Source organism: Lepidochelys olivacea (genome assembly GCF_965140295.1).
Source record: "Lepidochelys olivacea isolate rLepOli2 genome assembly, chromosome: 1".
NCBI lineage: Eukaryota > Metazoa > Chordata > Testudines > Cheloniidae > Lepidochelys > Lepidochelys olivacea.
This window is the reverse complement of record NC_140411.1, coordinates 49525772-49551420: the sequence shown is the minus strand read 5'-3', so window position 1 is coordinate 49551420 and position 25649 is coordinate 49525772. Positions and strand designations below refer to the sequence as shown.

Genomic DNA, 25649 nt, shown 5'->3' with positions numbered 1-25649 from the left:
GTAGTAAGTAACTGATGGTAAATGCTGATTTTTTAATGGCATCCACTATACCAATATGTTTTAGAAGGTGGTGGTATTATTTGACATACACTGGGAAACTGCAACTTTACAGGTTTCAGAGTAGCAGCCGTGTTAGTCTGTATCCGCAAAAAGAAAAGGAGTACTTGTGGCACCTTAGAGACTAAGAAATGTATTTGAGCATAAGCTTTTGTGAGTTACAGCTCACTTCATCGGATCGGAGCCCAGTCCTGCAAACACTAAGTGTGGGGCCTGCTTCCACAAACAGTTCCCTGACTCTAATATAATTAATAACAATGTATATTAACAAAGAACAATATAAAAAATGGACAGAAACAAAAGATAAATAAAAGAACTAGCAATATAAAAAAATAATATGTTAAAAAAGGGAATGGAAAAAGAGAAAAAAACAACTTGCAACTTTAAGGTTATTAAACTAACCAATATTTTGCTTCATTCATGTTCATTTCAACCTAAAAATAACTTTGACCATTTTTTGACAAAATAGCAGCAGGTCCCAAAATTATCTTTATGACGTTAGTATAATCTCCAAAAAATGCACCACTTAAATTTAGTTCTAAACTGCAATAATTGTGAACATTTAAAAAATGTTTCCATGACTGGGTATGGGTCATTTTTAGCTTTGCCAAGTTAGGGAAAGAATGGCACATAGTAAAAAGACTCATTCAAATTAGGTCTCTCCATCCCTTTAGGCTGTGAACATTTAAAAGTGAACATTTAAAACATTTTAAAAAATGTTTCTGTGACTGGGTATGGGTCATTTTTAGCTTTGCCAAGTTAGGAAAAGAATGGCACATAGTAGAAAGATTCATTCAAATTAGGTCTCTCCATCCCTGTAGGCTTTCCACAGAGAGCATCTGTGATGAAAACTAAAGCTGTTGTAGTCTGGTTGAATGTAGCTAGAATTGCTCGACTGGATGCAGAAGCCCAGTCTGCACCTTCTGTGATTCCATAGGCTCCCGTGCGATGAAACATTTTGGAGAACAGAGTGCTCAGGTGAAATGATTTACAGTTTCTTTAAACTGTAAAATAAAGAATATCAAAATACCCATGTTTCCAGAATGATAAAATGAAAATCTCTCAGATTTCCAGTAGGCAATGTATTTTCGTATACTTACTTAGCTTGTGCTAGCACACCTATTACTTCTGCATACAGGTCTGCAACAATGTGCATATTTCCAGTGTTAGGACCAAGGTACCTAGCAAGAAATAATTAGATGGTTGAGAAAGCACCCTGCTTTAACTAGTACAATTTTATTAAACAATTCAGCAAGCAATTCTTTTTGTGTTTTTTGTGGGAAAGAGCCTTACCCTTCTTTATATTTAAAGTGCTTGAAAGCCAAGTTAATAACATCATGTACCAAACTGTCTATGACAGGATGAAGTGGAATCTGAAAGTACAAATAAAACATAACTGGCATGTGAATATTAAAGTTTATGCTTCATACTTCAGTGCCAATATTATTTTTGTATATCGTCCCTGAATAAATATTATACGAGCTGAAAAAGGGCTAAAAATATAAAGACGGCTTAGTACTGAAAAGAAATATTTCATCTCTGAAAAATATGGCAAAATGAAGTCTATATTAATACTAAGTTCAATAAGATGTTTCCCATATGTGGGAAGAGAGGACAGAATAAACAAACAGTTGGTTTAGAAACCATTTTTGTGTTAGCCTATTTATGTTATAAATATAAATTAATAATAATTTGAAAATTAGCCTGAGAGATGAAATACTGTACTTCACAATCATTTACTTCTTAAAGAATCATTTATTTTAAGGATCCCATACCTGTTTCAAAACTTCTATTAATACTAAAGAAAAAATAAAATCAATGGCTAAATCTCTTCTTTCCATTAGATAGTCTCGCTGCTGTTCATCACTGCAAAATCAAAACAAGAAATAAAACAGTAGTGAGACATGTGTCATATTTTTTATAATAAGTCTGCATAAATTATAAGTATTCAAATAATCATAAATTGGGTTTTAGTTCCAGTTTTTCAAACTGTAATTCTGAATTAAAAAATGAAAGGCCGTACAATGACAGTCTCTTAAAATCTAGGATAAATAGAACAACAGTCCTGTCACATTCATCTATTTTCAGAAGTCGACATGCCCTCCCTTCACTTCCTCTCTCTCTGTTTCCAGCTCCAGAGACCCATGTTGGCTCCTTCTCCCTCAACACTCAGGTACTCCATTTTCTCTTTTTATGCTCTAATTGAGTGATGCTGAACTGAAATCTAGAGAGTGGATTTTGTATTTCGATCTCACTCTCGATGTCACTGTTTATTAAATAATCAATGGTTTTAAAGGTGGAAACAGTATTAGAGTGTTGTACTAGTCAGAAATTATTTTAGGTCAAGATTTTCAAAAATAGGAGCCTGAAGTTAGATTCCCAAATCCAGATGAAGGTGCTTGCTTCACTGTTTAGAGTGCTGAACACCCAGCAGCTCCCATTGAGATACATTTTTTAAACATGGGTACCTAAAGTCAGGCATCTAAATCCATAGTTAGACACCTAAATCATAGGCCTGGGTTTCAGAGGTCTGAGTACTAATAAATCCTGCTGAGGTCAAAGACCGTTGACCAAATATGTATTTAATTGGCTAACTTTACACTCAATTTTGAAAATTTTGGCCTCTACATTTAACTAGGGTTGAATTATAGTTTACTGTGTCATACTGACTAAAGTTCTGTACTAAAATTTGGGCACCAAAAGTATATATTCATAATGTTGATGAATAATTTTTAGTCAGTGACAAGAAAATGAGACTTGAAAGAGCCTCAGACAATGTTTTAAAGATTATTTTCAGAAAAGATTTGTTTGGCCTGGTGAAATTCAGTATCTTTTTCATATTCCGGTCAGATAGCATTAGAACTAAAAAAAAAAAGCCTAGTAGCATCAACAGCAACAGATTATATTTTATAATCACTACTGATTTTTGCTTCAATTGTAATCAAGTTCCCCAAAACAGAAAATCTTCAAGCTGGCCTAGTAACCAGACATGAATATCTAAATGCCCTCTAGTTACAGAGGTGACCTTGCAGGATTTTTTATAAATAAATACAAAAGAACATAAGAATGTCCATACCGGGTCAATGGATCAATGGTCCATCTAGCCTGGTATCCTGTCTTCCGACAATGGCCAATGCCAGATGCTTCAGAGGGAATGAACCGAACCAGTAATCCTCTCTCCATTCTGAAAACTGACCATTTAGTCCTACCCTTTGTTTCCTGTCTTTCAACCAGTTACTGATTCATGCATGGGTGGTGCATTGCATAGGCTGGGAGAGGCTATGCCTACCCAAACAGCCTGGCCTGGCCCCACCCATGCTCCTCCCTGAAGCCCTGCTTGCCCTTCCCAGCTTGGCCCCGGGGTCTTCGGTGGGGGAAAGGGGACGAGACCTCGGGTGAGGGGCAGGTTGGCTGGGGGCCATGACAGATTACTTTGCTTAAGAGTGTTTGGTGAAGGACCTTGTCAAAGGATTTCTGAAAATCTAAATATACTATATCCACTGGATCACCCTTGTCCACATGCTTGTTGGCACCCTCAAAGAATCCTAGTAGATTGGTGAGGCACGATTTTCCTTTACAAAAACCATGTTGACTCTTCCCAACAAATCGTGTTCATCTATGTGTCTGATAATTCTGTTCTTTACTGTAGTTTCAACCAATTTGCCTGGTACTGAAGTGAGGCTTATTGGCCTGTAATTGCCGGGATCGTCTCTGGAGCCTTTTTAAAAAATTGACATCACATTAGCTATCCTCCAATCATTTGGTACAGAAGCTGATTTAAATGATAGGTTACATACCACAGTTAGTAGTTCTGCAATTTCATATTTGAGTTCCTTCAGAACTCTTGGGTGAATACCATCTGGTCCTAGTGACTTATTACTGTTTAATTTATCAGTTTGTTAGAAAATCTCCTCTAATGACACCTCAATCTGGGACAGTTCCTCAGATTTGTCACCTAAAAAGCATAGCTCAGGTTTGGGAATCTCCCTCACATCCTCAACCATGAAGACCGATGCAAAAATAATTCATTTAGTTTTTCTGCAATGGCCTTATTGTCCTTGAGTGCTCCGTTAGCATCTTGATCGTGCAGTGGCCCCACTGGTTCTTTAGCAGGTTTCCTGCTTCTGATATACTTTAATTTTTGTTATTACTTTTGAGTCTTTGGCTAGCTGTTCTTCAAATTATTTTTTGGCCTTCCTAATTATATTTTTACAGTTCACTTGCCAAAGTTTATGCTCCTTTCTGTTTTCCTTAATAGGATTTAACCTCCACTTTTTAAAGGATAATTAAAAGGATTTAAAGGATATTGTAAAGTATAATTAAAAATAAAACATAATTAAAAACAACACATTTGTTTTTGAGTGGTTTGATGTAGTATGATGTGGGGTGAAGAGGTATTTAGAACATATGGGAGGATTAATGGGTCTCTTTCAACTTTCATTTATGTGACAGCTATTGTATACCAGTTCATTCCCCCATGTGCAGTTAATTGTTCGCACAATAGGGTAAAAAGTAGGTTTAATATAACATGAAAGTAGGTTTAAACAGCAGGTTTAAAATAACATGAAACTGAATTTTTGGACACCTAGGAAGTGAGTAAAAAATCCAAGTTAGCATGCTTATTTGATGTTGACTGTTCCAACATCTGATTGGATAATAAACCAGACATTATCTGTCTTTTTTAGCCTTCAGCTGGTTGAGAATCCACAAGCAGCCAGCATCCTCTTTCTATATCTTCCTTAGCTTTCTACTTTCATTATTTATTAATGCTAACTGTATGCTGGATGCTATATAAAACATGTACAAGAAATGTTCCAATCTAAATAATCTTCAGGTGAACGTTGATTGTTTGCTCAGTTTTAAAGTTGTCATGAGAAAAATTGAACTTTTAAGTGTATGGCTATTAATCCCCAGAGGTCTAATCCTGTATCCTTTCTCAGTCAAAACTCCCACTAATTTAAGAAGGATATTTTTCTGAGAAAACAGTAAAGTTCAGTACAGTTCTCATGTACATGAATAATCTCACTGACTTCTAGTAGGCTACTTGTGCTTAAAATTAACCATGTGCTTAGTGCTTTCCTTGATTAGGATGAGTATAAGGGATGTGCGATCTTGTCTGCTAGTCTACAATAATCTGAGAAAATCAAGTGTATTTTTCATAAAAATCTATGAAATGAAATGCTAATCTTATACCCACATTGATGAACTAAAGTTCTAGTAGGCCCCACACAGCTCCAATTGACTTCAGTAATTATTGGCCACTTTTCAAGCAGTTGTAGTTTTCAAAGAATAAAATTGTACTAAAAACTCTCTAAAAAAATCTCTGCTAAGAGCAGACCTCAGATACAGGCTATTATCTAGTTCCCTAAAACACAAGAATCAATTACATCGTATGAGGTTTAGGTAGCACTGTTGGGTTTTTTGTTTTTTTTTGTTTTGAAACTTCATTGAGGCAAAGTTACAATAAAACATTAACATACAATATCATATATTACTTATTTGGGATCAGGTTAATATTTGCTAGAGCAATGGTTCTCAATCAGGTGTATGTGTACCCCTGGAGGTACACAGAGGTCTTCCAGGGGGTACATCAATTCATCTAGGTATTTGCCTAGTTTTACAACAGGCTACATAAAAAGCACTAGCGAAGTCTGTACAAAATAAAATTTCATACAATGACTTGTTTTTACCACTCTATACACTATACACTGAAATATAGGTACCATTCTTATATTTCAATTGATATATTTTATAAGTAATTTTTCAGCAATAGTGTGCTGTGACACTTTTGTATTTTTATATCTGATTTTGTAAGCAAGTAGTTTTTAAGTGAGGTGAAACTTGGGGTATGCAAGACAAATCAGACTCCTGAGAGGGGTACAGTAGTCTGGAAAGGTTGAAGACCACTGTGCTAGAGCTTTCCAAGTGAGCTCTTTGCAGTGTTTTGGTATATGTATATGAGAAAGCAAGTATGCAACCCGGAGTGTTTTTTACTGTTACTTAACACATCTGTTCTATTCCTGTGAACAAGCAGCATACTAACTCTATAAGAATCCTGCTCTCTGATGTGCTTGGAGATTATTGTCAGTACAGTACCTTCTCACAAGAGTAAAGCAGACGGACACAATAGATGAAAAGCACTATTTAAACGGCATTCACAACATTCAAAATGGTGGGAAGGACCAATACTCTGGTTGATATGGGATCATCCAGGAGCATAATTTTAATTGTAAGAATATTGGACTCCTTCTTCAGGTGGCCTGGGGGTGGACTCCTATAAACTTGATGTGAAGAATAAAATGGTTGTATGTTATAATACAGGTAGGTAGTATTTAGAGCCCAAGAATCTTGACAGTGCCCTTTAAACATTTAGACATTTGTTTTGATTATTCAGCTAAAAAGTGATTATTCAAATTGATATACAAAAACTTGATTCAGAAATGTCACCCAATACCAGAATTTTCCTGAAATTCCTGTTTTCCAAAATTTCTGTGCCTGAAAAGCCACTTAAATAAAAAGTATAACAGAAGCTGAATGCTTAAATGTAATACATTACATCTTAGAATCTAAATTATGCTTATTCAAGAGTGTACCTTTTGGATTTAGTGCTTGTTCTTGGTCTGTATTCATGAGATTCATCTTCTATGCCATTTTGCCTTTTATACCAATCAAAAAGAGTGCGCAGAATAGAGGGTAGGCAATACTCTGAAAGAGAGCTCATTGAGCTTATTACCTATGGGAAAAACATAATAATTCAGATAGTATTCGTGCTTTATCTTCTCCTTCAAACAGGGCTGTAAGTTCATACTTAAAGGTTAAACTTGCTCTTTCTTGTTTTTATCTCTGTTTGAATTTTTTATTTTTACCACCAGCAATGCGCCTTAATGTTCTTTATCCACACACACATACAAACAGAACTGTAAAATGGTTTGCACTTTTATAGTGCCTTTCATCTAATATCAAAGTGCATTAAAAACATTAATTACATCTTGCAACACCTTGGGAAGAATCTTTAAGAGGGAAGGGGCTGTTTCCTGTATACCTGGCTGCTGTGCTGTGGAGTTGAAAATGATCACCAGAGCAGTCACAGCAGACCATTGCGGGACACCTCGTGGAGGCCAATTCAGGTGACTTACACACGCTGCGTCTACACTGCCTCTCTGTTGACCCATCAACACTGAATTAAGCGATATGCCTCTTGTGGAGGTGGAGTAATTAAGTTGACGTAACAGGCGAGTTAGGTCGGCAGAAGGGACCTAATAGTGCAGATGCATAGATTATTAGGTCCACATAAAGCATCTGGTGTCGCTCTAAGTTTGTAGTGTAGACTAGGCCTAAGTTTTTATACCATGTTCCCCGCCATGGTGTCTGAACATCTTCCAAGGTAAGGATATATGTCCATTTTACAGATGGATGAATTGCTGAACCTAGACATTGTGATTTGCCAGAAGCCAGAGGACATGCAAAGTGATGAGCACTCTGGCCCTGGCCCAAAAAAGCAGTGACGCATGTGCTTACCTTAAAATGTGTGAGTAGTGCCATTAACTCCGTTAGGATACCCACATGCTTAAGTTAAGCATCTAGTTAAGTGCTTTGCTAGATCAAGTCCTGACAGCTGAAAGTCTTGCAAGCTCAAGCCTATTGAGTGTCAGTGTCTAAGCCAGGAATAGACCAAAGGAGGTCAAATTTCCTATTCTAACACCTAACCTAACAACATTGTTCCCAAACTGTAGTAAAATAATTTATAACAGCCTTTATGGAATGACACAACTCATTCAGAAATGCAATTTAACCTAAATTCTGATTTATTTCATTATAGAATTGCAGATTTTTTATTAGATGCAGAACTAACCTACTTCACAGTCATCTTACGAGGCTTAACGTTTGTGAAATGTTTTCAGGATGAAAAGTGCTAAATATTATTACTATTTGCAATTGTATTCAGACATCATGGACTAGAACTTATGGGCTAGAATTTAATCATGTTAAACAAAAAAATTATACCTATTGCCTGTGTAAAAATAGTACATTTCTACAAATGTATTATTCTTTCTAGAAAAGCATATATATTTCAGTCCAGCTGTTTCAACACATTTTATTATTTGATATATGATACCAATAACTGGAAGTTGGTATGAAGACATTGTAATTTGGTGTTGTGTCAGGGGCCTTCAATGATAAAATATTACAGTAGTTCGCATTAAATTATACTAAAGTCCTGAAGCATAAGCATTCAGATAAGCACGTAAAGGATATAAACAATGTTGTCAGCTCAAAATGCTAATCACTATCAATTCAGGATGCTATCAAATTACAGCTTAGACAATTTTATTTTACTTTCTAAAGCTTGAAAAAGTTATTTCTGCAGAGTGTCACACCAATTTTTGTTACTCATAAATAATAATTAAAATAACACTGGTTGAGCCAGAGTATAAAACTCATGCAGAGATCCCATTTTCAGAGCACCCATTATACCTTTTGATTCAGTTTTTTTGAAGGGAAGGTGTAGGAACATGGAAATGTTGTTCTCAATTTAAAAATAAGAACTTGCACAAACATATTCAACTTTGCATTGAATTAATAATTTCAATGGCTATCAATTGTCATATCAAAAATACTGTAACAAGATGTGATGCTTCATAACAATAAAGTACCTAGACTGGGAAATGTATATAGCAGAAAAGCAGCAAGCAAATTTAAATTATGTTTTCTATGCACTCCAGAGAGAAACCTGTTTTTCACCCCAGTTGTTTATAACACGTTCTTTTCTAGTATAGCTGCCATTAATGTTTATTATTAATTAATATAGCACTATAAATGTACATGACCCTTTAAAGAACCTGTAAAAAGACAAAGTTCCTGCCTCAAAGAGTTTACACATCATCCATCCAAATACAATACACAGAAAGAGGCCAAAAATGAAAAAGGGCAGACACGTCATTAATGAGCATTAATGAGCATCACACAAAAGCTTTGTGGAAGAGGTGACTTTTTATGAGGGATCTGGAAGATAAGGAAATTCTGGGTGCAATGGGAAGTGAGACAGTTACAAATACAAAATCATGAGATATATTAGTAGTACTGCTGATGTCTTGCTCTTTTTTTGTATTTTTAGTGAAAAGCTACTTTAAAAAAACAAGTACATATTTTCACTACATACTTTTTCATAGATTTCTGTACTGCTCAAGTTGGCACCAGGTCATAATGCCACATAAATGAGCACCCAAAGCTACTCTGCCAACTGAATCAAGAAGTATCAGTTGCAGAGCTCTTTATTTATGATTCCCCGCAGAACCAAGCTAAACCCTAAAAGGCAAAATACTCTTCCAAATGAAGTTTCTTTCTCCCATTTACTACTAACTCTGATTCAACAGATTTATATTATTCATTTCAAGTATGAACAAAAGGTTCACCACCAGAAGTTACTTAAAGTTCATGACAAGCAATGGGAAAGCCTCAAAAAGTTCCATTCAAATACAAATTCAAAAGTTTTGGTACCTAACCTGAGTTATCTAGACCTATTGGTACTGCAGCATCAGGCTGGAAATCTCATGAGAACTCTCGCAGATTTCAGGGTAAGAACATAAGAATGACCATACTGCGTCAAACCAATGGTCCTACTCATCCAGTATCTTGTCTTCTGACAGCGGCTAGTTCCAGATGCTTCAGAGGGAATGAACAGAACAGGGCAGTTTTGAATGATCCATACCCCTGTCATCCAGTCCCAGCTTCTGGCAGTTGGAAGTTTAGGAACATCCAGAGCATGAAGCTGCATCCCTGGCCATCTTGGCTAGTAACTATTGATGGACCTATCCTCTGTGAACTTATCTACATTTTTTAACCCAGTTATACTTTTGACCTTCACAGCATCCCATGGGTTCCACATATTAACTATGCATTGTGTAAAGAAGTACTTCCTTTTGTTTAAGCTTACTGCCTATTAATTTCACAGGGTGATCCCAAATTCTTGTGTTATGTGAAGGGGGTGAAGCACGTCCGCTCCTAATCCCAGCCAAAATATGGAAGCCCAGAGGAATGCAAACATGGAAAAAGACAACCACGTTTAAGAAAACCTCCTAAAATGGTTGAGTCAATTTTGTTTCAAGTTTTGGTGAAGGTTCAGGAGTGAGGCTGATCTTATTTGAAGCTGTTGGCTCAACTCTGTTATGGTGTAGACTACAGAAAATTTCTTGAGGAATTTAGCTTTAGTTTTTAAAAGTGATTGAGAGCTCTCTCCCATTACATATGTATGTTTAATATTACCCAGTGTACTACATATGGTGTCTGTCTGGAAATTATCCACCCTACATTGGAGAGCTATATATGGCATATGGTATATGGTTGTTTAATAATTATTACTTTCTAGTATTAGATCATATGAGCAGCACATATTGTTAAATGTCTGCTGGGATGACCGACATAGCTGCCAAATAAAAAGTAGTAAACAGCTTGCCTACTCAAAAGTTGGGGACTCTTATGTATGTTCTTGCCAGTCTTTTTTACATCATTCACCATTGCCAAATTAGTGTCTGAGGCTATCAGGATAAGAGCTACCAGATTTTGATGTGCATGCAGCATGGAGAAGTCGTGGCAGATGAGGAAAACTAATGCAGCCTTTTACAGAAGCCACACCTTTTTAAATTTGTGCTCGTCAATCACACAGAGACCTCATGGAGCTTCCATTGATGGGCATTTTCAGAGCCACTTTACTGCCTGATGTATAAGAAAACATGAATAATTCAGTACATTTTTTTCATTTACTTTTTAATAAACAAGGGTTTAGATCTTCTCAGATATTGTATGCACTGCAAGAAAAGGAGTGGTTACTCACCCTGTGCAGTTCTTTGAGATGTGTCTCCCTATGGGTGCTTCACTTCAAGTGCCCGTGTGCCCCAGGTGCTTTCAATCAGAGATTTTCGTTAGCAATATCTGTTCGGACTGTGTATACATCCTTCATGTCCTCATGCCCCGCACCAGTGCTACATAGGGCTTTGTGAGTGAACTGTTCTCAGCCCTCTCTACTGCAAAGTCCCACAGAGGAAACTCTGAAGCAGAGGGGAAGGAGGGCAGTTAATGGAGCACCCCTGGGGACACACATTTTGAAGAACTACGTTACTGCACAGGGTGAGTAACTTCTTCTTCTTCGAGGAGTGTCCCTATGGGTTCTCCACATCAGATGACTCCCAAGCAGTATCTCTGCAGGGAAGAGGGATCTTCATAATCGGGTCCAGAACTGAAGACAGTAGTGCATGGCCAGCTGATGTATTGGATCTAGAGGCATGGACCAAGGCATAGTGCTTGGAGAAGGTATGTACTGAAGATGGTGTAGTGGCTCTGCAGATCTCAGATACTGAAACATCTTTAAGTAATGCCATAGATGTTGATTGCAACCTTGTAGAGTGCACTAATATCCTAGAAGGAGTTTGAATGCTCGCCACATCATAACATGCAATAACACACTCAGCTATCCACCTTCATAGCCTCTGGGTGGAGACTGGGGATCCTTTAGATCTTTCTGCAATGGAAACAAACAGGAGACCTCCAAAGTGGTTTGGTTCTATCTAGATAGAAGGCCAACACTCTTCTGACATCTAAGGTATGGAAGGAAGCCTCCTGTTTGGAATTATGTGATTTTTGAGGAAGAACCTGGTAAATGAATGGACTGATTAAAATGAAACTCAGATGACATCTTACGTAGGAATTTAGGATGCGGACATACAGGAATCTTGTCCTTGAAGAGGGTCTACCATTAAGGCCCCAGTTTCTCTGACTCTTTGGGCTAATGTGATGGCTACCAAAAAAGGCCTCTTCATAGACATGTTCAGTAAAGAGCAGGTAGCCATTGGTTCAAAGGGAGGTCTTGTGAGACATCTGAAAATTAGACTGAGATCCCAAGCTGGAGTGAGGTCTTTCCCTTGAGGGAAAAGGTTCCTCAATGCTTTGATACACCTTAGAGTTGTTGAGTAAGCAAACACTAAGAATCCTTCAACTGGGGAAGGAAAGGCTGTTACAGCAGCGCTAGATAGCCTCAGTGCAGGGTACGAAGATGTGAAGGGAATGGACACAGATAACTAAAATCTCTGATTAAAAGCATGTGGGGATATGCACACTTGAAGTGCAGCACCTGTAAGGACACTACTTGAATGTTATTTATTAATAGTTAATTATGAAGGCTAACACCAATGTGTGGATAATTCATTTTGAAAGATTAATACTCTTTTCGGAAAATTGTGTGTTTCATGGTAACTGTCGTGCCCATAAGGAAAAATGCATAATTGACACAGAAATATCTTAAATCATAAAATTCAGCTCTATGTAGCTGAATTAGGTGTAACTGCACATTCCCCGTAGTGTGCGTCAGTGCTGTTCTTCAAATCTCAGTTATAATGATTTCACTCACCATAAAAAGTCAAAGTAATTCATTGTAAATACCCACATGACATACTTTCACTGGCAAATTTAGAGTAGGTGTCTTTAATATGGATAAAAGGTCAATATAGCTTTTTTAATCTTTCTGTCATTGCTCTTTTAAGGCAGGAAGGAAGGGTGGAATTTGCAAAGACCTGGTTCTCACAGAACAGGAAGGGAGGAAAGTCTAGCCAGAATGTTGCTTACTCAACTCCTTAATTTATGGGAAGCAAATCCAGCGGTGAGATGAATTCTAGGTCTGTGCTGTTGCTGAAAGGGAGTGTACAGATGTACAAATATGTTCTTGTTGCATGATCATGTTATTCCATCATAAATGAACGACATACTGTACAGCTTAAGGATATCGGGGCTACACAAGCACAGATTTGTTTAAACCCTGTGTTCATAGAGCATTAAATGCTCTTTATGTAAATGCTTCCTTAATATTTATTTTGGCATAATTTGAAAAAATAAATTTAATGAAACTTTGCTTTAGATAGTTTGCTACAACTTCTACAGTTTTTCATAAAAGTCTTATTATACTGCTCAACTGAAAACGAAAGAAAATGTGTTGATAGTATACTAATGACTGAATTAATCTGCATTTTTATATTTCAAATGTTATTTTACTATAAAAGTGATAAATTTAACAGCAGTTATATTCACTACTAGCTCAATTTCCAATTATATCATTAATATTTTGGAACTTAGCTTATATTTTTTTCATTTTGCTTATAACATGTTTTCAGACATATGAATTTTACTGTCATTTTAATAATACAGACTTAGAATGATTGTTTTGTCTTGCATACTATAGGACAAATTCTGCTCTCAATCATGCTGGTATAAATGCAAAATAACTCAAAAAGTCAGTGGAGTTATTCTGCATTTACACCAGTATGACTGAGAGCAGAATTCAGTCACATGTTATCTTCTTAGATATATTTAGGATACTCATAGTTATATAAGAATGCTTTTCCTTTGTTAAAGGTTTCTTGCACTTCACTCATTATACAGTAGGGAAAATAGGCCAAATTTGCAGAAAATAAAGATCTATATCCATAAGCAAAACAGGCCTTAATAAAGTAAGACCTAGGATGAAACCCTGGGTCATTGGAGTCAATGGTAAAACCCCCATTGACTTCAGTGGGACCATGATTTCACCCCTAATATTTAAAAACGAGAAGAGAAACTAAAAAAAATTTCTTCTTCAAATTCTATAGACTGTAGTAGAAGATGATGTGTTGTATTGTGCTCTTATCCGAGGCAGTTACATCCTATAAGTGCCTTTGAGACACATAAATCACCTTCTTTCTGAAAAGGCCACCCTTTCAAAAAAAACTAGTTCCCTCATGAGAAAAGGACTGAGATTCAATATGAAGAGCAAACAGTGGCTTTCTGATAGTGTAGGTTTCTTTTAGTAGCATCTTAGTTCTAAGCAGTATTCTCTCATGGCAGTATTGTGCACCTAAAAGTCTCTGGAAATATGTAGATAAACGGAAATTCTTAAAGCTGGTAAGGATAAAATTAGACCTGTTAGTAATGGTTTGTGGTCTCAGTTCAAAAACCAGCTCAGCATTGTGAGTTTATTGATGGGTGTTTTTACCTACTTTGCCTTGATTTTGGAGCGCTGATAGCTATTTTGGCACCAAGATAAATTTTAAACAAAATAACATTTATTTTTAGTGTACTGTAAATTAACTTTTGAACCTATGACCCTTGAATTTGTCTCCTGAAGTGGTTCTTTCCACATTGTTTTATACTCAAATCTGTGATTAAGGGCCCACACCAGCTGCCAAGGTCCTCCTGTAAACATAATCTCCTCATCCTTTCTCTGTTGTGTACCCTACCGCTAGTGAACAGGGCTGCTGTGTGAGACTGAAGAAGCAAAGGGGAAAAAATGAAAACAAAGAGGGTCAACTAAAGTAATGCAGCTGTTCAGGAAGATGAATGCAATCATAATACTGATGTGATTACTCATGTACCATCTCTTGCAGACATACTATGGAGTGGGAATACTGATTTTGCTGGTGATTATCACCACATTATCCACCACCTCAAAGTTGTCATAAACAATGGACAGCTGTTGAGCCTAATTAGCATATTGTTTAGCCTCTTATTTATTTTAGTTTCTATTTTCTAGTTTGATGGTTTCCTTGACTTACATTTATTACATTTAAAACATAAAAGAAATAGGCTTCTGTTTTTAGATCTGCACAGCGATCCCTCTGACATATTAGGGTTATCATATCTCGGGTTCCCCAAAAGAGGACACTGCTGGGGGAGGGAATGGGGGAGCCGGGAGGCTATAGTTGGGGGTGCTGGAGGGGTGTGTGTGTGTACTTGGAGGGTTACCTGGGGAGTGCTGGAGGGGATACCTGCAGCCTCATTCTCAAGGTGGGGGGCAGTCTCACTCCCTGTCATGGTGGCAGGGCAGCAGGTGCAGTCCCAGGATGCATTGCCAGCCCATCTGACAGCGCCTCCCTGCGTGACTCTCCCTCTCCCCAGGGCTGGGAGCCTGGACCTGGGAGGGTGGGACCCAGCAGCTGCAAAGGAGGGACCAATCAGCTGTGGATGCCAGAAGGGACAGTCTGCAGTTTTATAGTCCCTCAGACTGAGCCCTGCAAACCCAACGCAGCTGACATGGCGAGCCGCGGTTGCTTAATTGGGGTGTAGACATAGAAGTACATACTCAAGTGGCAGCCCATGCTGCTGTAGCTTCACTGCTATTCTTATTTGAATTGGCTAGATAAAAGCCATCTTGGGGTATGTCTAATCATGCTGCAGTCACACCTCTGACATACTTAAAGTAGACATACTTAAAGACTTACATAATTTGGCCAAATTTGGGCAGATTTTCATGAGGATGGTAAGAGACATCCCTGAGACTAAGCCAATTACCCTTCCAAGCTTCAAGTCCCTGCTCCAAAGCACAGAGGCACTAATACTTCTATGCAAAAGAGTTTTAAGAATGTTTTAACATGGACAAAACAATGTGTTTCTCCCTAATCTCATTCTTAGAAATGGCTATACCATTTTGGCTGAAACTTTCTCAGATAATACTGCCTGAGGCAGACAGCTGGCCTGGAAAATTTCAGCCTGGACAGTTTTAAAGGCTGTCAAAGTTATAACCAACTGAAAACAGGGTCTTGTAACAGGAAGTGTCAAGCATGCTTAACTACAGACTTTGCTACCAGCTCTGTATATAATATATATAGGGACAGATATGCAGTTAGAATTGTATACAACTGCTATGTATTTCAAAGCTTGTTTATGTCTTTATCTTTCTCCCCCACTCCACCAGTTTCAGATTCAACACCTGTTACAACTTGGAAATACTCTAGTAAGCACCGTATGTCCTCATTAATCAACGTTGACTTAACAGGTGCTGTTCAAACTGTCACTGTAGCAACAGCTAGGAGATGCCTAAGAATTTTAATTTATCCTAATAAAGGAACACAATTTGCTTAACCCTTAGGTCCTGATCCTGCAGATAATACTTAGGCACATGAGAAACCTGCTGATGACACTACCGAATGAAGTCAATAGGAGTAGTCACAGTGCATAAAGTTAAGCATGTGCTTAAATTTTTGCTGGATTTTATGTATTGATGCCTTCATTAGGTAATTTCTTATAACTTAATTTCTTCTGTCTGTGTGAGTCTTTTCTCTCATAGCAAGGGGAACAAGAAAACAGTCATAAAAATAGGAAGTTGGGATTGCAGAACTAAAAATATTGGCATTGGGATTCAAAAGCACCTACAGGCCTTTAAATAATTTTACCTCATTTTGTTAGGAAAGCGATTTAGGCTGGAGCCTAGATCTTCAAGTTTTCCCTTTTAAATTAGGCCCATAATTAAAATTTTGTGTAAATTATGTTTTAATAACATTTAAGACCTACAGAATTGTCTCCACAATGAACACAAGAGAGTTGCATTAAAAAACAGATATTTCCCTGCAGTGTTTACAACCAAAGTCATTACAGAGAAACTGATTATAAACAAAAATGAAACTGAATTAACTGATTTTCATTTTGCAAACTGAGAAAAATTAAAAATAATAAAAATAGATAGAGCATAGACACAAACAAGTTGCATTTTAAAAATTCTTTCATTTTGAGTAATCTAAAGTATAATCAGTAACATAATTAAAGAAATGTGTTTGTTTATAAGTATTACTTTTAAGTTAACCATATCAGTTTAAAAGGAGATTCACTAAATGTATCCTAAAGAATTGATTTTGTGGGTTCTGGTATCCTGCATATACATAAACCTGAGATCTTTTATTACTATATATTTTTTCTGATCTTTATCTCAGCAATGATGACAGTAGAATTTATTTTCTTATATAAGCAGTAAACAAGAAAAAAGCTAAATCTAATATATGAAATTATTTATTTTTAACCAATTCATCCCACTTGGTCCGTTTTTCCTCAAATGGTCTATTTTATGTGTTAATCTATTAGAGCAAGTAAATAAGTTTATTTCTGTTAATTATCTTCCTTCCTATCGACCGCATTTCTTTAGTGGGTACTTATTTTTGCAACAATAGGCCCTGGCCAATCCTGAAAAGACTCGCGTACATGTTTGACTTTCCTAGAATCATAGAATCATAGAATATCAGGGTTGGAAGGGACCTCAGGAGGTCATCTAGTCCAACCCCCTGCTCAAAGCAGGACCAATCCCCAATTAAATCATCCCAGCCAGGGCTTTGTCAAGCCTGACCTTAAAAACTTCTAAGGAAGGAGATTCCACCACCTCCCTAGGCAACGCATTCCAGTGTTTCACCACCCTCCTAGTGAAAAAGTTTTTCCTAATATCCAACCTAAACCTCCCCCACTGCAACTTGAGACCATTACTCTTTGTCCTGTCCTCTTCTACCACTGAGAATACTCTAGAACCATCCTCTCTGGAACCACCTCTCAGGTAGTTGAAAGTAGCTATCAAATCCCCCCTCATTCTTCTCTTCTGCAGACTAAACAATCCCAGTTCCCTCAGCCTCTCCTCATAAGTCATGTGTTCCAGACCCCTAATCATTTTTTGTTGCCCTTTGCTGGACTCTCTCCAATTTATCCACATCCTTCTTGTAGTGTGGGGCCCAAAACTGGACACAGTACTCCAGATGAGGCCTCACCAATGTCGAATAGAGGGGGACGATCACGTCCCTCGATCTGCTCGCTATGCCCTTACTTATATATCCCAAAATGACATTGGCCTTCTTGGCAACAAGGGCACACTGCTGACTCATATCCAGCTTCTCGTCCACTGTCACCCCTAGGTCCTTTTCCGCAGAACTGCTGCCTAGCCATTCGGTCCCTAGTCTGTAGCTGTGCATTGGGTTCTTCAGTCCTAAGTGCAGGACCCTGCACGTATCCTTATTGAACCTCATCAGATTTCTTTTGGCCCAATCCTCCAATTTGTCTAGGTCCCTCTGTATCCTATCCCTGCCCTCCAGCGTATCTACCACTCCTTCCAGTTTAGTATCATCCGCAAATTTGCTGAGAGTGCAATCCACACCATCCTCCAGATCATTTATGAAGATATTGAACAAAAACGGCCCCAGGACCGACCCCTGGGGCACTCCACTTGACACCGGCTGCCAACTAGACATGGAGCCATTGATCACTACCCATTGAGCCCGACAATCTAGCCAACTTTCTACCCACCTTATAGTGCATTCATCCAGCCCGTACTTCTTTAACTTGCTGACAAGAATACTGTGGGAGACTGTGTCAAAAGCTTTGCTAAAGTCAAGAAACAATACATCCACTGCTTTCCCTTCATCCACAGAACCAGTAATCTCATCATAGAAGGCGATAAGATTAGTCAGGCATGACCTTCCCTTGGTGAATCCATGCTGACTGTTCCTGATCACTTTCCTCTCCTCTAAGTGCTTCAGGATTGATTCTTTGAGGACCTGCTCCATGATTTTTCCAGGGACTGAAGTGAGGCTGACTGGCCTATAGTTCCCAGGATCCTCCTTCTTCCCTTTTTTAAAGATTGGCACTACATTAGCCTTTTTCCAGTCATCCGGGACTTCCCCCGTTCGCCACGAGTTTTCAAAGATAATGGCCAATGGCTCTGCAACCACAGCCGCCAGTTCCTTTAGCACTCTCGGATGCAACTCATCCGGCCCCATGGACTTGTGCATGTCCAGCTTTTCTAAATAGTCCCTAACCACCTCTTTCTCCACAGTGGGCTGGCCATCTATTCCCCATGTTGTGATGCCCAGCGCAGCAGTCTGGGAGCTGACCTTGTAGTGAAGACAGAGGCAAAAAAAGCATTGAGTACATTAGCTTTTTCCACATCCTCTGTCACTAGGTTGCCTCCCTCATTCAGTAAGGGGCCCACACTTTCCTTGGCTTTCTTCTTGTTGCCAACATACCTGAAGAAACCCTTCTTGTTACTCTTAACATCTCTCGCTAACTACAGCTCCAGGTGCGATTTGGCTCTCCTGATTTCATTCCTACATGCCCGAGCAATATTTTTATACTCTTCCCTGGTCATATGTCCAACCTTCTACTTCTTGTAAGCTTCTTTTTTATGTTTAAGATCCGCTAGGATTTCACCATTAAGCCAAGCTGGTCACCTGCCATATTTACTATTCTTTCGACACATTGGGATGGTTTGTCCCTGTAACCTCAACAGGGATTCCTTGAAATACAGCCAGCTCTCCTGGACTCCTTTCCCCTTCATGTTAGTCCCCCAGGGGATCCTACCCATCCGTTCCCTGAGGGAGTCAAAGTCTGCTTTCCTGAAGTCCAAGGTCCATATCCTGCTGCTTACCTTTCTTCCCTGTGTCAGGATCCTGAACTCAACCAACTCATGGTCACTGACTCCCAGATTCCCATCCACTTTTGCTTCCCCCACTAATTCTTCCCGGTTTGTGAGCAGCAGGTCAAGAAAAGCTCCCCCCCAGTTGGCTCCTCTAGCACTTGCACCAGGAAATTGTCCCCTATGCTTTCCAAAAACTTCCTGGATTGTCTATGCACCACTGTATTGCTCTCCCAGCAGATATCAGGAAAATTAAAGTCACCCATGAGAACCAGGGCGTGCGATCTAGTAGCTTCCGCGAGCTGCCGGAAGAAAGCCTCATCCACCTCATCCCCCTAGTCCGGTGGTCTATAGCAGACTCCCACCACTACATCACTCTTGTTGCTCACACTTCTAAACTTAATCCAGAGACACTCAGGTTTTTCTGCAGTTTCGTACCAGAGCTCTGAGCAGTCAAACTGCTCCCTTACATACAGTGCTACTCCCCCACCTTTTCTGCCCTGCCTGTCCTTCCTGAACAGTTTATAACCATCCATGACAGTACTCCAGTCATGTGAGTTATCCCACCAAGTCTCTGTTATTCCAATCACATCATAATTCCTTGACATCACCAGGACCTCCAGTTCTCCCTGCTTGTTTCCAAGGCTTTGTGCATTTGTATATAAGCACTTGAGATAACCTGCTGATCGCCCCTCATTCTCAGTATGAGGCAGGAGCCCTCCCCTCACAGATGTTCCTGCCTGTGCTTCCTCCCAGTATCCTGCTTTCCCACTTACCTCAGGGCTTTGGTCTCCTTTCCCCGGTGAACCTAGTTTAAAGCCCTCCTCACTAGGTTAGCCAGCCTGTTCGCAAAGATGCTCTTCCCTCTCTTCGTAAGGTAGAGCCCGACTTTAATGTCTGTGAGATCACTCACATTGCATGAAGTTAAGCATGTACATAAATTATGCATGATCACAGCCCTACTGATAAAAAAAACTGAAGAAAATGTCTGCAGTGACAAGGATTCCAAAATCTTTGGTTAATTTTAGGAAATGCTTTTATTTACTAACAGCATAAAATAGAAATTGGGGCACAGCTCTTTCATCTTTATGTAACTTTTTCATCTTATTTCTAACGTTGAACCAGAAGTCCATCAGTTTGGAATGTTCCGCGAAGATATGACGTTCATCCCACGAATCGCATCAGAAAAAATCCACAGGAAATAATACATAGATATTGAATGTGCTAAAAAAAATTAAAAACTTGTAGCGACAAACAATATTAAGCTTAGAAGAAATGGAAATTACTCCTAATTCCTAAGGCAGATGATTAGACAGAGCACTTTCAGTTCTACAGCCTCAAGTAGAATGAGAGACTTTGATTGCCTGCATGGCAAATCATTGTAATGTTATGAGGACACTAGGCTAGCCTACAAATACCTAGATTTTGTCCTGAGAAACAGAAGCAACAAGAAAGAAGTGTCCTTGCGTTAGATATCACTTACTTGATCAAACTGGGGATCTTCTCCTCGTTGCAGAGATTTGGTCAGTGGCTTTTCCTAAAATTAAATATTAAAAAATATATATTATTTAAGAGACACCTTTTGAGATGTTTTAGCAACACTGCTATTACATTTCTCTTACCATTCTATCCCGATAGTTTCTCCCTTCCCACCTACTGTAGTGAGGGAAAGCTGTTTACTTCAAACACACACACACAAAAGACGACATATCCATGCACATTTATTGACATTGGAATAGCTGCTTTCGGTATTTTTTTTTAAAGAAAAAATTACTAAAATTTATTATGATTGAATAAGATTGCTCTTCAATAACTCAACAGTCAACTACACAGGAGATCTGAAATGAGTCAAGTGTTTCCACCTATATATATTGTAGGTACTGTCTTTAACTACAGGATACATTTTTGCCAGGGAAAGTAGTTTGCAATACAAAAATGACTGCACTGGACCTTAAGTGGAGGGCTATTGTCTAGCCTGCTGGGGGAAGGGATATACCTCTTTAAGAGCAGAGGCAGGGATGCTGCTGCAGATGCAGAGCAGGTCAGTGTGGGGACACTGACTCGTCCACCAGGTGACCGGAAGAGAGCAGAAATAATACAGATGCAAGCCAGGTGAGAGGAGCCTCTATTTCACTCAGACCAAGCAGAGCAGCACCCACCCTCCCACACATGAAAGTGGCGAAATACCAGGTTTGCTCAGGCTCTGCTGTGGGCACTGCGCTAGCAGCTGTTTTCTTGGGGGGGGGGGGGTAAAGGGGGGGCTGGGAAGGATTGTTTCCCTCCCATAAGGAGGACAGGAGACACTGGATGTGGTTTTACTTAGACCTCAACTTTATTATTAACTGTCTGAGAGTACCTGGTAGATAAAAATGTACAGTGCAAGCAGCTCTATTTCAATATCTACCTGGGGGGCTTCCATCATCCTGGTCCCCAGCCAACCTGCTGCTGGGACCTTACCATCCCCCACCCACAAATGAGGGTTAAGGTGGGCTAAAAGGGGGAGGATTGGCTCCCTGCCATGCCAGTCATAGGAGCCCCCCCCACATTTCTGCTCCGTTAACAGATACCTTCTTTAAATTCTTTTCAAAGCCATTTATCTGATCACTGTATCGCTTCCCTATGGAATACCTGCACTGGACATCCTCCCCATGCTTACTTAATGAGTTGCAACACCATAGCCTAACCCTCATTCCATGCTCACCCCCACTAAGCCTTTACCCCCCATGAATCTGCTGTGGGGAAGGTGAAATAACGCCCCCCCCCCATTCCCCAATGGCTTGGTGACTCTGTACATGACGTCAGCCTGGTCCACAACCCAAGGATCATGCAAGTCTGAACTAATCAATGGACTGGAAAGCTATACTACATAATTTACAACAGATTCTAAAATGTGGTATTTGTCCAGAAAAAAAATACATTTTTCTTTTTAAGAACAGTGAACTTTTTCTCCTATTACTTGACCCAGCACTCAATGGCCATTTACTGACCAATAAGGCAGGTATGAGGTTTACCGGAGAGGAAAAAACAAGCAAGAAAACAAACAAAGAAGAAGTGAGACCTCTTAACACTGAGGATGGAGTGGAGGTTAAGGATAACCTAGGCATGGCCCAATATCTAAACCAATACTTTGCCTCAGTCTTGCCTCATGAGGCAAATGAGGAGCTTAGGGATAATGGTGGGATGACACATGGGAATGAGGATATGGAGGTAGATATTACCACATCCAAGGTAGAAGCCAAACTCGAACAGCTAACGGGATTAAATCAGGGGGCCCGGATAATCTTCATCCAAGAATATTAAAGGAACTGGCACATGAAATTGCAAGCCCATTAGCAAGAATTTTTAATCAATCTGTAAACTCAGGGGTTGTACCGTACGACTGGTGAATTGCTAACATAGTTCCTATTTTTAAGAAAGGTAAAAAAAGCGATTCGGATAACTACAGGCCTGTTAGTTTGACATCTGTAGTATGCAAGGTCTTGGAAAAAATTTTGAAGGAGGAAGTAGTTAAGGACATTGAGGTCAATGGTAATTGGGACAAAATACAACATGGCTTTACAAAATGTAGATCATGTCAAACCAAACGGATCTCCTTCTTTGAGAAGGTAACAGATTTTTTAGAGAAAGGGAACACAGTGGATCTAATTTACCTTGATTTCAGTAAGGCATTTGATACGGTTCCACATGGGGAATTATTAGCTAAATTGGAAAAGATGGGGATCAATATGAAAATTTAAAGGTGGATAAGGAACTGGTTAAAGGGGAAACTACAATGGGTCATACTGAAAGGTGAACTGTCAGGCTGAAAGGAAGTTACTAGTGGAGTTCCTCAGGGATCGGTTTTTGGGGCCAATCTTATTTAATCTTTTTATTACTGACCTTGGCACAAAAAGCAGGAATGTGCTAATAAAGTTTGCGGATAACACAAAGCTGGGAGGTATTGCCAATACAGGGAAGGACCGGGATATCATACAGGAAGATCTGGATGACCTTGTAAACTGGAGTAATAGTAATAGGATGAAATTTAATAGTGAAAAGTGCAAGGTCATGCATTTAGAGATTAATAACAAGAATTTCTGTTATAAATAGGGACGCATTACTTGGAAGTAACAGAGGAGGAGATGGACCTCGGAGTATTGGTTGATCACAGGATGACTATGAGCCGCCAATGATTCAACAGTGTGCCCTTGTTGCCAAGAAGGCCAATGGCATTTTGGGATGTATAAGTAGGGGCATTGCCATTGTGATGGTTCCCCTCTATTTGACATTGGTGAGGCCTCATCTGGAGTACTGTGTCCAGTTTTGCGCCCCACACTACAAGAAGGATATGGAAAAATTGGAGAGAGTCCAGCGAAGGGCAACAAAAATGATTAGGGGGCTGGAACACATGACTTATGAGGAGAGGCTGAGGGAACTGGGATTGTTTAGTCTACGGAAGAGAAGAATGAGGGGGGATTTGATAGCTGCTTTTAACTACCTGAAAGGTGGATCCAAAGAGGATGGATCTAGACTATTCTCAGTGATAGCAGATGACAGGACAAGGAGTAATGGTCTCGAGTTGCAGTGGGGGAGATTTAGGTTGGATATTAGGAAAAACTTTTTCACTAGGAGGGTGGTGAAACACTGGAATGCGTTACCTAGGGAGGTGGTGGAATCCCCTTCCTTAGAAGTTTTTAAGGTCAGGCTTGACAAAGCCCTGGCTGGGATGATTTAATTGGGGATTGGTCCTGCTTTGGGCAGGGGGTTGGACTAGATGACCTCCAGAGGTCCCTTCCAACTCTGATATTCTATGATTCTATGAATGTGATATGGCCGTGAAAAAAGCTAATGCGGTCTTGGGATGCATCAGGCGAGATATTTCCAGTAGAGATAAGGAGATGGTAGTACCGTTATACAAGGCACTGGTGAGACCTCATCTGGAATATTGTGTGCAGTTCTGGTCTCCCATGTTTAAGGAGGATGAATTCAAACTGGAACAGATACAGAGAAGGGCTACTAGGATGATCCGAGGAATGGAAAACTGGTCTTATGAAAGGAGACTCCATGAGCTTGGCTTGTTTAGCCTAACTAAAAGAAGGCTGAGAGGAGATATGATTGGTATCTATAAATATATCAGAGGGATAAATACCATGGAGGGAGAAGAATTATTTAAACTCAGTACCAATGTGGACACAAGAACAAATGGATATAAACTGGCCATCAGGAAGTTTAGACTTGAAATTAGATGAAGGTTTCTAACCATCAGAGGAGTGAAGTTCTGGAACAGCCTTCCAAGGAAAGCAGTGGGCGCAAAAGACCTATCTGGCTTCAAGACAAAGCTTGATACGTTTATGGAGGAGATGATATGATGGGATAGCCTAATTTTGGCAATTAACTGATCATTGACTACTAGCGGTAGTTATGCCCAATGGCCTGTGATGGGATATTAGATGGGGTGAGATCTGAGTTACTACAGAGAATTCTTTCCTGGGTGTCTGGCTGGTGAGTCTTGCCCACATGCTTGGGGTTTAGCTGATCGCTATATTTGGAGACAGGAAGGAATTTTCCCCCAGGACAGATTGGCAGAGGCCCTGGGGGGTTTTCGCCTTCCTCTGCAGCGTGGGGCACAGGTCACTTGCTGGAGGATTCTCAGTTCCTTGAAGTCTTTAAACCACGATTTGAGGACTTCAATAGCTCAGACATAAGTTAGGGGGTTGTTACAGGATTTGGTGGGTAAGATTCCGTGGCCTGCGTTGTGCACGAGGTCAGACTAGACAATCATAATGGTCCCTTCTCACCTTAAAGTCTATGATTCTATGATTCTGAGCAAAAGCGAATAAAGTGAAGTGACAGCACTATTAATTTGAATGGATAAGAAAAATTTTCACTGGACCAGCTTATAAAGTTATACTGGAATCCTTCTGGGTAACTGAAAGTTCTGAATTTTTCTTGTGGGCTTTGCAAATTCTACAGGCCTCTATTACAAATGTCAGGTTTCAGAGGAGCAGCCTTGTTAGTCTGTATCCGCAAAAAGAAAAGGAGTACTTGGGGCACCTTAGAGACTAACAAATTTATTTGACCATAAGCTTTCGTGAGCTACAGCTCACTTTGTCGGATGCATGCAGTGGAAAATGGAATGGGGGGATTTTATATACACAGAGAACATGAAACAATGGGTGTTACCATACACACTGTAACGAGAGTGATCAGGTAAGGTGAGCTATTACCAGCAGGGGAGAAAAAAAATGGATCGTGTGGTGTGGTCTGGATGGAAGCTGGAGGCATGTAGGTAAGTACAGCGGTCAGTAGGTTTCTGGTAGAGGTTAGTGTTTATGTGACCATGGCTTATTAGCACTGTAGTGTCCAGGAAGTGGATCTCTTGTGTGGACTGGTTCAGGCTGAGGTTGATGGTGGGATGGAAATTGTTGAAATC

The 25649-nt window shown here is 39.5% G+C and overlaps 1 protein-coding gene across 3 annotated transcripts in view; it reads right to left on the bottom strand.

Annotated features, from left to right (window-relative positions):
- Positions 1-25649, bottom strand: part of FRY (FRY microtubule binding protein) — a 320853-nt gene that overhangs the window by 178856 nt on the left and 116348 nt on the right. For all 3 annotated transcript variants that reach the window (XM_084635515.1, XM_084635516.1, XM_084635517.1), the window contains exons 3-7: positions 20721-20774; positions 6651-6790; positions 1833-1923; positions 1351-1430; positions 1158-1238 (exon numbers count right to left, since the gene is read on the bottom strand). In XM_084635515.1, the coding sequence (XP_084491641.1) occupies positions 1158-1238; positions 1351-1430; positions 1833-1923; positions 6651-6790; positions 20721-20774 (446 nt within the window). The remainder of the gene's footprint in view (positions 1-1157; positions 1239-1350; positions 1431-1832; positions 1924-6650; positions 6791-20720; positions 20775-25649) is intronic.